This window comes from Maylandia zebra, linkage group LG18 (genome assembly GCF_041146795.1).
Source record: "Maylandia zebra isolate NMK-2024a linkage group LG18, Mzebra_GT3a, whole genome shotgun sequence".
In the NCBI taxonomy this organism is placed as follows: domain Eukaryota; kingdom Metazoa; phylum Chordata; class Actinopteri; order Cichliformes; family Cichlidae; genus Maylandia; species Maylandia zebra.
In genome coordinates, this window is record NC_135184.1 from 6940306 (window position 1) to 6954915 (window position 14610).

Sequence of the window (14610 nt, forward strand, 5' to 3'; positions counted from 1 at the left end):
GACGCGCAGCTTTGTCAACCTTTGCTGGTCAATAATTGCACTATACATTGAATTATGTGTGTTTAAACTAAATGTATTGGCTGAAACTTGCAATATTTGTGGTGTCGCCACACCTCTGTAAGCCAGCGCCTGATGTCTTGCTAATACTGCGATACTGTTTCCTCATCTCAGCAACCTGGTACGTGCAGTGTTAAGTATGATGGACACAACCTAACACGAAGAAGTAACAACTTTGGTTGTTCGAGACTAGAATATCTCTTCAGAGTTGACCGTTGTAAATCTGTTCTCCGCTTGCTTTCTTCACATAATAGGCACTTAAAAGCTAAAGCAGCAGGTTCTATATTGTAGCCGAGGTTTGTTTGTCGAAAATCTCATTTTCAGCCCTGCTTTCTGATTTACATAATTCTCTTTTGTGGGAGCAAAATGATCCTCGTCTCGCCATCAGAGCTCTCCCACGCACTAACCCATTCAGCTTCTGTTATTAACAACTGTGTTTTGTTTTGTTATTTTGCTCCATTGCATGCTTCCAGTTTAATATGCAGGTATGGTATTATTATTCCTGTGATTTCCCAGAGACTCTGGTTTCTCCTGCCTCTTAGTTGTCAGTAAGGGGCCCATTTTCCCTGGGCTAATCATAGTCGTTGTATCAAAGCTGTGGATGGATTAGATCTTGCATCTTTATAATATTTGCCAGTGTATGGTCAGCCTCAGAAATGCAAATAGCTGGAACTGTTTTGGGTTTTCTTTGCTTTTAAATGGATATCAGCACACATTCTAATTTACATATAAATGCTTTAAGAATGCAACTTTCTGTCAGTTTTTTCATTATTAGGTCTCCCCCGTCGCTGTTTTCAGTTTCTACATGCAAAAGCCAAAAACATCAGTAAACTTGAGCTTTTTGTAGAACTTTTTGGAACGTTTTGGTTTGTTGCTTACTCAAGGACATCAGATGTGCTTTAAAAAAAAAAAAACTACCTCTGCAGAAATGCACAAACATATCTTGTTTGTCAAGTCGCTGATGCACACACCTCTCAAATCTGAGTAACATGTACCATTTGTTCTCAAGGAACCTGATATGTTGATCCAGCATCTTGTCAGGAAGTTGCTTCCTTTCTTCTTTTTTTCTTGCCAAGTTTGACTGTGCATTTCAGTGCTGCCAGAAGAGATTTTCCAGCAGAGCAGAGGAAGCTGAATTCCTCTTTAGGGAACTTATTAGTGCTACAGTGTTAAATTTCAAATTTTGACATATTTCTTTCTTGGATAAGTGGATGTTAAATGTGTCTGTGTGGTGCGGTTACATTGATTTGACTTGATTGTTTTCTGTACCATTTGGTTTAGGAACTTTCTAATTAACACTCAGTTTCTACCCCACTGTGTACAACTTCAAACAGCACCCATTCGCTTACATGCAGCTTAATTCCGGCTTTGAAAGGGCAATTTTCCACTCCACAGATATTAATGTGTCGTAGGATTAAGGTCCCACGCACCAAAAAGCAAACACACTGCATTTGTCTCATTACACCCTCTGAAGAGCATCTTAAGTCCGAATTGGGGGTGTGAGGGTTTTTTTGAAAACCTTTTTTTTTTTGTTTTCCCGTACATGTGTTTGATTTCTTTGGATTGCTCTGTTTTATTGTGCTTTTTGTCTCCTCTGACTTCTATTTTTATTTGTTTGTTTGCACCACTGAGCTCTTGTCATAATGTTTCTGTCTTCATTGCCTCATTTCCTGTTTTTATTTTTGCCCACATGGTGTCACCCCTCTCCTCTGATCTCCACCCCGCACCTCCTCCCCAACCCCCCTACCCACCCCCGTCTCTCTCTGTCATTCATCCGTCTCCGATCCCAGAGACATTGTCAAACTGGTGGAGGTGTCAAACGACGGTGGGCCCCTGGGGATCCACGTGGTGCCTTTCAGTGGCAGGGACCGCAGGTAAAAATAACCAGAGCAGAACCGCTGTGCTCTTCAGACAGGCTAGAAGAAAATAAATCTTAGGGCCATTCAGACATGGTGTCCACGGGTTTAACTACGTTAACAGGTTTTTGCATAAAGGTCTTAGATATTTAAAATATGTGTGCGCAAAGGGCCAATTCAGCCCAATTCAGCCTTTTTTTTGTTCTGTGACCTGCAGTGCTTTTTATCCATCTAGATTCTTTTGATACCAGTTGCCAGTTCTGGGGTATCATCTGTCTGATTGCTCTTGAATATATTGCAGTCCAGCTGCAGTAGCCTTATGATGCTCAAACAGCCAGAAAATACATTTAATGTATCAAGTTCCATGTTGGAACTTTCTTTCTAACCAACTTCTACCAACTTGCATGCATCTATTCATGACAGTGTTACAAGACGTAAATATTGACAGCAATAGCTGTAAGATTAGCTACAGTAGCTGCGCCTCATTAGGCGGATGTATACAGCAAGAAATGAGTTCCTGTAGGTAACTGCTCATAGCAAAGTTTGTGGGGATTTTTTTTGTCTTTAAGTAAGCAGATCATGAATTCTGGATAAAGACATTCCTGCTGATTTTGCTTTTTTTTCCCCTGTGCCATCACACTGGTCTTGAGTTTTCATTAAATCCAAAACAATCAGGCTAAAGTCCAATATTTGTTTACTTTTTTTAATACAGCATGTCATAAAATTGTAAAATTTCTTCATGAATATGCCTAAAAGCTTTAGTTATAAATGTGGTTTAGTTTGTGGCAACTTATTTATAAAGTATTGTACTTTTGATTAAAAACGCCACTATGTTTAAATTAAATTGTGCTATGGCCACAGTCCAGTTTTTCCAGTGTTTCCAGTTTGGCCTCACTAAGAGGGGACAGATGTTGCTGGTCCACTTTGCACCCGAGCCGAGTGTTTTCCCTTCATAGATGAGAAAGTTTGCTGGACAACGACTTGGGGCAAAATATCGAGTCGTTTATTTGCAGTTTATGCATCAGAAACTGTTCAATAAACCGGTTTTTGATCATAGTTTTGAGACATGTCTGCAGATGGTGACGTAAAGAATGTGTTTTTTCTTGATTGCGTCATTGCTCGGCTGTTTTTGGATTCTCAGTCTTCATGCTTGGCTGGCTTTTGCTGTGCTGCATCACATTTCGAAAGCCAATATCTCAAAAACTGGCCAAAGTACAACATAACTATCTAGACTGATGGATAGCACTGCAGAGCACACAAAAGCGCTATAAAGATCAGACTCTTATGTATTTGGGGTTCCACAGGAAAGTGTTAGCAACACACGATGCAGAACACAATTATAACATGTAGCATTATGTTAAATTCTTTCTGCTAATCGGCTGCGTTTAATTAGGATTTTTTGCAAACATTTGGTCTCTGCCTTTCTTTTCTTTTTAAATATATCTTTTCACTTATAGTTTTAGTTTTTGCCACTGGCACACGTCTGACAGGTTTTATATTTAAGAAAAGAAAATAGGAAAAAAGAAAATTGCCCACTTTAGCTGATGACTTGTCAGCCTTATTGTAGTCTCATAAAAGAAATTCTCTTTGGTAGAATTTGGTTTCTGGTAACAAATGTCACGAAATGTGTTAATTTGGCCTTTTTGATTTTTTGCAAAACCCCTGGAGAGAAGCGGGCTGCATTACCTCAGAAACACTCCCTCACAGTAATGCCCATGCATGCCACACATTCCTCTTTGGTGGCAAAGTGTAATAACTTCATCACTCATACAGGCTGAATGACAAGCACGCACACACACATGCGCGACCACAGTGGTTTTCATGCCGGCATCATGAAGCAATTTGCCAGTTTACAGTGATTAATCATGGCTGTTTGGGGTTTGCAGGTGACCGTTTTATTTCTCTGTGGCTGCTGTCACATCAGCTTTACTTTATTTAAAGAATACACTGAGCAGTGCACTCAACACACACATCTATACGCTCTCATTCAGAAGCGCACATGGAACGAAACTCTGAAGGAATTAGTGGAATTTCACATCTGGTTTTTGAAGATCCACATCATGAATGCCTTTGAGGTTATAACAAAACTATAGAGCCAAACCCCTGCAGCTAGCTGTCTGCATAGTTTTAAAGCTGAAGTTTACATGTAGACCTTAAAAAAATAAAAAAAAAGCATAAACCCCAGCATATTAGGTCTAATATAATGTCATAGTGCCAAGGTATTTCCTGTCTCAGATATTTTCCCACCAGCCAACCGCAGCCCCGCACATTCCCAGATAGGGCTGTGCGCTATGACCAAAATCTCATATCCCGATATAAGACATCTATCGTCCCGCTAACGATATAAATCACAAAAATGTAACATTTTCTGTAAATTCTGTGAATCTCGGGCAGTTCGACTTGCCTGAAGTGTTTCCAGCTGTGCGTCGTGTACCTGGAGTCGAGTGTTTTAACCAATGCATAAAACGACACATTTTTAGACATAAGTTGTAACGGCCGCCGTTTTCTTTGTGAGTATTTATTACACAGTGTGCTGCGGGGAACAGCCTGTTCTAACGTTTGAGTCTAAGGTTTATTTTTTAGCACCTGACGCCTCTTTTTTGCTTCTCATCCGTAAACACGCTGCATACTCTTTCACGTATTTTCAGTTTATTTTGAAAAGTCTCAACAGGATCTTGAGCTCTATTGTGAAAGGTTTATGTGGAAAATAAACACGCGGACTTGTCCGTCCGTAATGTGGTTATATTAAATATAAGAGAAAGAGAGAACTTTAAGAAATATAGCCACTACAGTGACCATCCAAACGATGAAAAAATATTGCCGTAAACAGTTTATTTTGCGACACCACGAAACAAACGATAGCATAAAATGAAACGATAGATGATTTTATATCGTCATCCGATATCGAACAGCCCTATTCCCAGACTTCCTCTACGTATCAGTCTAAACTAAGACTCCCAAATGCCATCACTGACTGTAAAGTCTCCGTTGTACTTTATTGAAAATCAAGATCATATCACTTTTCTCTCTGCCCAATGTAATCAGCCTAAAAGCACATTTATAATGTGCTTTTCTGCTATTGGGGAAATGTCAGTTTGGGTGGTTCACCAAGATTAAGATGCCCAGCTTTCATCAGAGAAATGGGCCCCTCCACAGCAAATCACATTGTGTTCTCACTCAAATTCAATCAGCTGAATTGTCTCTGAACTTTTTCAACTCCTGAACTTTTCTGCCCCCCGGAGTAATCACATTCTCATTCATATTGAGTTATAAACCCGAGGCGAGGGCAAGTATTAAAGCCTAAAATCAACCCAATTTACCTAGGCAACACTCGCTCACACTACCCTCGAAAAATCCTTGATGCTCTCAGACACGGGCTGTATGCCGAAGAAGACTCGATTAGGGTCGCGCCGTCTTCCCTACCCATAGCTGATTTTCTTCCTCGTTCTCTGGTCTATAATCCAAAAAGCGCCCTTTCAGGTGAAGTTAGCCCCTCGCTGTGGCTGTGCGGGGAGTCATAAGCCAGTTTGCCACACTGGATTACAGAGCGACAAGCGTTGAAGCTCAGCATGGCTGAAGAGCTACAGCGTGATATACCAGCTACTGTCTGCCATCAGTCTTTAATACTGTTGTTTTTTTTTCCTCTCAGAAACCACTCTGTTTACTTTGTATTCAGAAAAAGGACAGAGGAGCTTAAGAGTTTCGAAAATTAACACATGCAAAGCGTCAACCCGACCAGAACTACATTTGAGGTTTTGAATGTGTTGATTGCCTTTGAATAGATGCCTCCCCCACACACAGCCTCTAAAGCACCCTGATGTGATGCGACTATTTTCTCTCATAAGCCTCATTGGTACACTGATGATGCAAATGACAGGACCACACTGTGCTCTCTTCACTAGTACTGCATGATGAAGCAGAGGCAGCAATTAGGCATAGCTGTCTTTTTTGCCAAAAAAAGGGCTTTTCATTAGCTTCACATTGATGATTCTTGAATAACCATCTGGCCACGGGAAGAGGGATTGTTAAAATAAAAAAGAGAATTATTTTCTGTGGTCAGAATAATCTAAACTACCGTATTTCCCGGACTACAAAGCGCACCTAAATATTAGCCGCACAAGCTAAAATCAGGGGAAAATCCTGTTTTGTACATACATTAGCCGCACCTGACCAAAAGCCGCAGGTGTTTCAATGTTGACTTATCATATGTAAGAGAATATGCACAAAGGGAATTGTCAGGAAAGAGATGGCTGTTTGGAGACATCACTTTTATTAATATTTTGAAAAACAAGTTATGGGTACATGTAGTACATAACATTTGCACATGTAGTACATAACAATAACCTACAGCACACCAGAAAAATAGATTCGGACTACCTTTTAGGCTCAGGTGCAGTGACACGGCTTTAACAAGAAGAAAAGTCAGTCATTCACCATCTTTCTCTTCTTCCTGCGCACTAAAACCACCAAAGTCCTCTTCTCCAGTGTCGGATACAAACAGGCTCAGGATGGCTTCGTCATCCACTCTTCTTCTCTCCTTCGTTGTCACTTTCAAAACCAAAGAAATCCTCATTGTCAGTGTCAGAGTCGAACACCCTCAGAAGGGCCGTGGCGGTGTCCTCCTCTCCATCATGCAGCAGTCCAGCCCTTCAAAATCCGTTGGTGATCGTGGATGTTTTCACACTTTTCCACGCTGTCAGAATCCACCGGTGGAGTTGGGCATAACTTGCTATTTGGGCATAACTTGCAAGTTTATCGCCGCTCATCATCCACGCCTCCCGCTGAATGCGTAGCGCTACTTTGAAGTTTGTTTTTCGCGCTACTTCGTACGGCACTACGTTGCCTGGCGGACGGACATGTGACTAACATACCACTCTTGAACCCCGATCCTTCCGCCAGGCAACGTAGTGCCGTACAACAGCGGAACACACAAAACAAATCGTCTTACGATATGACAAAAATCACGGACAATCCATAGAAAAGCCGCACCTGACTAAAAGCCGCAGGGTTCAAAGCTTGTGCAAAAAGTAGCGGCTTATAGCCCGACATTTACGGTATATCGAATATCAAAGCGAAGATTTTATAACCCCTCACAAGGACAAAGACTCTTAGCCAGCTTTTATACAGTGTGCAAAAAAGTCCTAGTGTATTCTTCACCCGGCTGTGCAGGCCACAGTGTTTTAACAGCCATGTTGAGTCCACAGACACTGCATCCTCTTGACATGAACTTCTGAACATTTCAGGACTCTTGGCTTGTTGGTCAAGCGTCTGGAGAGAGGAGGGAAGGCCGAGCAGCAGGGCCTCTTCCAGGAGAACGACTGTATCGTCCGTATCAATAACGGAGACCTGCGAAACATCAGATTTGAACAGTAAGACTGCAGCTCACGGGAGCCGTTGTTGAGCTCTGCTGATCCCTGGTCTTCCTGTGTGAATGGCTTTTTCGCACCATCGCCTCTTCCCTAGCTTTTTATACCCATAGTCTGAAACATTCTTCTTCTTTTTTTGGCTGCTCTCCTCTCTCCTCATGCCTATTTTACTCCCTCTCCTGCCGGCGCACAGTCTCCTCTGCTGCCTGTCACTGTGCTAAGCTAACCTTTCCCTACTTAACTCCTGTAGGTCAGAGCCTCAATTCCTCAAGTCGTTCCTGCAATCCTCTTAGCCTTTATTCCCTTGTGTTTCAGTAACAGTAACAGCTCTACTGGACTCCTACTCTCACTACTTTCTCTTTTCTTCTGTCAGAAGGAATGGGAATAAATCTCCTAAAATTCACAGCTTCTCCTTTTTCAGTGCTGTTCATGTCTCCTGCTTTTATTCCCTGCCTAACCAAACTCACACATCCACCCATTTTCTAGATCCCGTACGATGCATGAGAACCTATATGCTGTGTATACAGTACATGCAATATCTGTAATGCAGCGATGCTTTTTTGTTTGCGATGTTTTTTTGCCAGCATTACATTTATACGAAAAGTATATGCATGTTTTAAATGCAATAAGCTGCTCCAAACTGATGAACGTTATGTAAGACACCTATTATGCAAAGTACCACCCACATGTGACCATGTATAGATGCGTCTTGGTGGATTTAACCGTTCCTCGAAACGTAAAGAGTCAAACATATATTTCCCCATTTAACAAACTAATAAAATCAGAATCTAGTCACACAGATCATATTGGTTGGTTTCTGATAAGTTCAGGCTTTGAGACTTTTGCTACCACCTCATTATAATGGAGATTATTGGGATTTTACTTTAGTATTATCTCTTACATGACACAGAATTCCTGTGTTGATAATACCAGGAATATGCTGTCAGATCTGTTTACTGGGTAGAAATTGAGCAGTTGCACCAAAAGTATGAGTGGAGGTATATAAGAATAATTTGGGTGAACCAACAAACTCCTGGATCCCGGTCATGTTGTCATGTTCCAGCCATTCCCACAGTTGGAGCCACAAGTTATGTGATGGGTGGGAATAAAGCTTCCATACATAGTGTTGCGACAAGTGCATTAGTGCAACAGTTGCTCTTGTTATTTATTTTCATAAGGGGGCAGACTACATCTCCTCCGACACTCGATCCAGCCTGAAATTGTAAAGACACCGTGACGAGACCGTCCCCCTGAGGGAAGGTTGTTGGTAGCTGGGAAAAGAGGCCCGGAATTTCACAAAGAAATTCTTCGGCAGCGCGACTTTTGGTTATCGGTCTGGGGATGGAGGGGGAGCGATAGAAATTCTCGCGGCCTAGCATTTTCTCAAACGTCTGTTCAGCTGTCAGGGGACCCACGTTTGCTTTATTGAAACAGGTGGCGCTAACAAGGCTTTGGTTTTACAGGGCGCTGACAGCCAACATAAGTTTCCATTCACACCTAATGTACACGAGCTCAGACCGAAGGGGTTTTAAAAGAGGATTTTCTGCAAAGTATTCGACGACTGGAGGTCTCCTTCATCTGGAGCCAAATGAGGGGATTATGCGATGGAGCTGTTGGGGAGGGTTCAGTCACTTTCTAGAGCCGCTCACGCTGGCAATGAGTATTAATTAACATGTCAGAATGTTCAGGTGGGCGAAGATGGATTTTATATATAGTACGACTGGGTGTGTGTGTTTGAGAGACACTGGGTAGATGGAGTGCTCCACTTGGCAAGTTTGTACAGACAAGTATTGCACTTGATTGTTAAGTATGTTGAGTTTTGCCTCTGTGTCTATCCTTTGTTCTCTCCATGTCCTTAAACCATCGTAAAACTGGCAAATTTCCTCCCACTGTCTTTATCCCAGAGCCCAGAATATGTTCCGTCAAGCCATGCGCTCTCCGGTCATCATGTTCCACGTGGTGCCGTCATCGATGAAGGCCCACTACGAGCAGCTGTCCCACGCTGAGAGGAACCCCGTGTACGCCTCGGGCCGTTTCAGCCCCGACTCCCTCAGCGGCAGCACTGTGTCAGGCATCGACCACACGCCACAGCGGATGTCCCGGCACGGTTCCCAAACGCACCCACACTCCCAGCCGTACCCCCATGTGCTCTCAGAGCCGACTGACGGTTACCCCCCTCTGCTTCACCCCGCGGTTTCTGCGGCCAAGCCCCCGACAGGTCACGCCCATTCACCGCAGAAGGGGATGAATTCCACGCCAGCAGGAGGCTATACGAAAAAAGTCGGGAGGAGGCTCAGCATTCAGCTAAAGAAAGGTGAGGAGAGGTCTCCACAAAAACGCACAAACTCTGCCTTAGTGATGGTTTCAACTCAAAGATAATAGATCATAAACCATAACTAGTCTCATAAGCTTATTATTAACATTAATTATGTCTTAGAATGTCATGACGTTAAGTTTTTCATTGTTAAGTAAATATTAACACATGATCCACAAAAACATTTGGAGCTTTCATCATCAGAAAAGATCTTTATTGTTTCTGAGGAAGAAAAAAGCAAAGTCATCCTAGCGGCTGTAAAAGGGTTGGGTTTGTTGTTGTTTTTGAAGCATACTGAGACTCTTTCCAGAGGATCTGTGAGTCTCTTCTCGTGCTGTGCATTTCTCTGGCTTTTTAAGATTTAGAGGAATACACAGCATCAGTCTAACCTTTTTATTTCTACCCAATAAACAAGCAGCTTCCCGATTCCTTGCAAGCAAGTGTAGGAACACTGTTGGAAGATGGTTCAAGCACGGAAGCGTGGAATATGTGAACGAGGCTGTAAGAGGCTTAAAAACCCCATCCAGAGCTATCCGTACTGATGTAAGATGTGAAAAAGTGGGTGATAAAAGCAAACAGCATCTGCTTAGATGGAAATGTGGAGCAACAGGCGACGTTAGGACTGCAAAGCTGCAGGGATCCTGGTGTACGCTTTGACTGACAGTGGACACAGGTGGTGCAAACCTCTGCCAACAGGATTCCAGGTGTCGGTGCCAGGTCTCAGGGCCAGAGAGCTTGTTGCTAAGCAGCCGCTCGTCCCCGTGCACTGTCAAATGCCACAGCAAAGAGTCTGACAGGGCTGCACCATATGCCCGTTGAAGTTTTCACCCAAACCTGTCCTCTCTCATGGGGCGGGAATCAAGCCAGAACATAAAACATAAAAACGTCCAGCTGCTTTTTAAAAATTCCTGACTCACAGTTCTTACCATCCATTCTTCTGTCAGGTTTTTTTCACTCTTCTCATCCTCATCTGCCCTCTCGCTGACAAAACACTTGTGAAAACGCTGCATTCTGTGCATGATATGGCAGGAGATCTGCTATGTTCACAGTCAAAGATGTTATCTTTTCTCATTCCACCTTTGTTTGCTGTTGTTGGAGCAGACACTTACATGGATTAACAGTGATTCCCAAGAGGCTGTTTGGCTCATCTGTTTTGTTTTGAGTACCGACTTAAGCCTACAGCTTTGAGCGCAGATTAAGCTCCTGCATTTCTTATGTGCTTGAATCAGACACCAGGCTCCTTGCAAATCCCAGGGAGTATCAAAATCAATCACAGAATCTTATTTCTGCACAGGAAATTGCTTAGGTATGTCTTAATCAAGCTAATGGGAGTTTTAAAGATCCTCCTCCCTGTTTAAAGCCAGGAACTCTACAAGCATTTACCGGTGAGTTTAATGCCGCACCTCGAATGCCTGCGGGAAGTTGATTGGCTCATCAATGCAGGGGATTAGGTAGAGGATGTGAAACAGGATGGCTAAGTGTTGTGCTATTCTTTTCATCGGCTCATTCAGACAGGCAGGGGGGGATTAAGGCCAAAACCCCTATACAGCAAAAATGCTCCTCATTGTTCTTATATTAACTTTTTTTGACACACATATCTGTTCAAATGGTTTATTTACAGAAACATATCACACGATCACAAGTTCTGAGCACTTGTACAGTAATCTTTATGTGGGAGAAGTTACTCAAGTATGTTGATTATCTGGAGAAATACACCAGACATTGTGCTGTTTTTTCCTTCACACATGCTGCAGAGAACTCTGTGTCAGACATCCACTCACGACCGTAAATGCTCAGTTCAGTTTTAATTCACTGCTTTTTTTTTACCTGCAGTATCTGCAGTTGTCCGGTCCTGCTCATTTAGACGTTTCTGTTCTGGACCTGCAGGTTTTGTGTAGAAAGGTTTAGAGCTGCATTGCATTTGCAGATGAAAAGTTCTGGTTACCCGCTCCCTAACCCTGTTGTGTAATGCGTGTTGTTTTTTTTGACCCAGGTTGTTTTTCAATTTCCAATTAAAAATCAAGCAAAAGTATTACATTTCTTCAGGCTGAACTTTCTTATTGGCACAACATAATTGCGTGTAATTATTGACTGGTTCAAACTGAGACTTTAAAAGCATGCATTTTCATTGCCCTGCAATGTACAAACTACTTTAATTATTCACCACAAACCTACTTAAGTGCTGTGCTGACAGGGTAGAGGATTTCTCTTCATTTCCTGCAACTTCAAGTTGCCCAATAATAGGAAATAGTTTGTTTGTCTGCTAGGAATATGGATAATATGAGACAGAGACCTGCGTTCCTAATGGCTCATAATGATGCACTCGTACGAGGTTGCAGGCAAAACTTACAAACGTACACAAGCCAAATGCAATCCGCCCACAGAAACACAGGTTAATGAGCACATGTAGATCAACAACATCTCGGGGTACTGTGTGCCTTATAGGCCAGGTCACGAGGGAAAGGAGAGACTCGTTGGTGTATTGTTCTCAAAACAGAGTCAGTTTTCATAAATGATAGTGTGAGAGGCATTTATTGTGAAATTTACAGCACCGGTTGTCGCTGTAATGCTGATTATATTGCCTCTGGTTTTTTTCAGCATTGTGATATGCTACTGATTATTTCCTGAAAGTATGATGTAATCATTCAGCTGCATGCTGAGCTGAATCAGACAGAATCAGGCGGATCGTGTTTATCACGATGTTGCAGTAGTAAATTCACAGTGGCCTAAACAATGGCCTCACTTATTAACGTGGATTGCAGTTATCTCCTCTGACACTGGGGGACGCACTCTTTAATTCAGGTAAGGTGGGCCACTTGTTACTGGATGATGGTGCTGGAAAAACTGGTTAGGAGTGTGCTCTATTAAAAGAGATGAGGTACTCATTGTTAATGGGTCAAGTGTTCCCCTCGGGTGGGACAACTATATTCATACCAACCCTTTACTCCTAATGAAAGAACCCACTTGACTCTCAGCTAAATGTCTCCCAAAACACCAGCCAATATTATTGCCCTCTCAGATACAGGAGAGTTTTATCAGTTGAATGTTAACATATTTTTAGCAGCTTGAGATCCAGAGGTACAGAGGAGACTGTGCGTCAAGATAAAACCAGATCCTATCATTCGATTTTGCATCCTCACTTATTCACCCGCTCATCCCGCAGGCCCCGAGGGACTCGGCTTCAGTATAACGTCACGGGATGTTCCCATCGGGGGCTCAGCACCCATCTACGTGAAGAATATCCTGCCTAGAGGAGCTGCTATCCAAGATGGCCGTCTCAAGGCAGGAGACAGGTTGCTAGAGGTAAGTGCAGAAAAGTGCGGTAATGCTTTACAAGGCGTGTGTGAGGAGGCTTTAATTTAGTCATTTAATAAAGTCTTAGATGGCGATTGTGATCTGGAAGGTAGATGTGCATCACGTAGGAACGGTGATTTCGTTCCAAAACACGCGAAACAGCAATTTTAAATATGTGATATACGCTGCTTGCCATCTGCTGAAGTGTAACAAATTCCTTTCTCGTAACTGTTTTAAATGGAAATGTGGATCCTGAAATTAAATCAAAGACTATGCTTCCACACGCTATCTCGTGCAGCAAAAACAGAACGGCTTTTGAAGTTGCATCATCCCACGTTGCAAACCATTTGCATAAAGGATTACACTGTGCAGCTCTGAATGTACGGGGTTATTCCACCAAAACTTTCAATCCTTTTATCCTCATGTTTTTCTCATTTTCAAACTTTGTTTGAACTAGGGCTAAAGCGACTAGTTGATCGACTAATCAAATTAGAAAACGAACCATCTGCCGCTTTGATAAAAATGTAAAGTGTTGCTGCTTTTCTGTCACGGCCAAAAGGCGTAATTAAGAGATTTGAGTGTTTCACCTTTTTTTAAAACAAGCCTAGATAATAATCCATACAAGATAATGTAGAGTTTAACCCAATTACTGTGCCTCCTCCTGTTCAGGTGAATGGCGTGGACCTGAATGGGCGGACCCAGGAGGAAGTGGTCTCCTTGCTTAGAGCTACACCCATGGGCGGGGCTGTGGGTCTGCTGGTTTTACGCCAGGAGGACTCTTTCCTACCCCGAGAAGTGGTACGTTGGCTGCTCGCCTCACTGCAGCTCTTCACCCTGTCACCATAATGAATTACATATCATGACATATATATGTAACTTATGTATATACAGAGATGGTGTGTTCTGGCACATGTGTGTGAGCACTTCCGTGTGTGATCCTGAGCTGTCACAAGCCCTGTTAATCCTTCCAGTGAGGGCTGTGCCGTCTTCTCATTTCCCAGCTAACACAGCACGCTAGCCGAGCATGCAGATTGATGATCCTGCTCCATCGCCGCACCGCTCTTTATTATCAAGTCGCGGCTAGCCTCGGTGGAAACCTGTAGAGCTGTCTTTTCACCCTCTCCTTTCTTCTCGATTTCACTTTGTCTTCAGTCTTTCATTATCCATCACCCTCCTCTCCATCCTCCTTCACCAGCTCCCTTTCTTTCTTCACATTTGGTGGGTAACCTTCTCTGCATCTGCATTTCCATCTCCTCTCACTGTGTTTTGCCTCCAAGCTGACTCGGTAGATTGATGGATGTGTGGATGAAAAGACAGACGCAGGGCAGGTAGCAGGCAGAGAGTGAAAAACACACTTGGCTTGAATATCAATCAGGCGTAGTCTACACACATTACATTTTACAAACTGAAATACAACTGTTTGTGAGCAGTTTTTGGATGCTGCTGCTGTCACTCAGTCTTGGCAGAAGCCACTCTCAGTGATTCATGCATACTGATGCTAATTTAGTTTTCATGTTTGTTTATGTTCATGAAGTTCATGTTTTTACATGGTGCCAGATGTTGTACTTAATTATCTTTGTAGAAACATGTAACAGGATGCTCGGCATGTATGGCGTTGCCTCAAAGTTGTGTTTTTTAATCAGGAAGGGAGCTTATAATGACCAAGGCAGAAGCAAGATGGCAGAACACAGAGAATTAAGTGGCTTTATTAATGTGTGGGAAG

At 42.8% G+C, this 14610-nt stretch overlaps 1 protein-coding gene across 11 annotated transcripts in view; it reads left to right on the forward strand.

Annotated features, from left to right (window-relative positions):
• The window catches only part of pard3ab (par-3 family cell polarity regulator alpha, b), a 248872-nt gene that overhangs the window by 116207 nt on the left and 118055 nt on the right, over positions 1-14610 (forward strand). For 10 of the 11 annotated variants that reach the window (XM_004565537.4, XM_076876530.1, XM_076876531.1 and 7 more), the window contains 5 exons: positions 1848-1931; positions 7157-7282; positions 9184-9593; positions 12757-12896; positions 13557-13685. In XM_004565537.4, the coding sequence (XP_004565594.2) occupies positions 1848-1931; positions 7157-7282; positions 9184-9593; positions 12757-12896; positions 13557-13685 (889 nt within the window). The remainder of the gene's footprint in view (positions 1-1847; positions 1932-7156; positions 7283-9183; positions 9594-12756; positions 12897-13556; positions 13686-14610) is intronic. The other variant, XM_004565543.4, reaches the window with a different exon arrangement.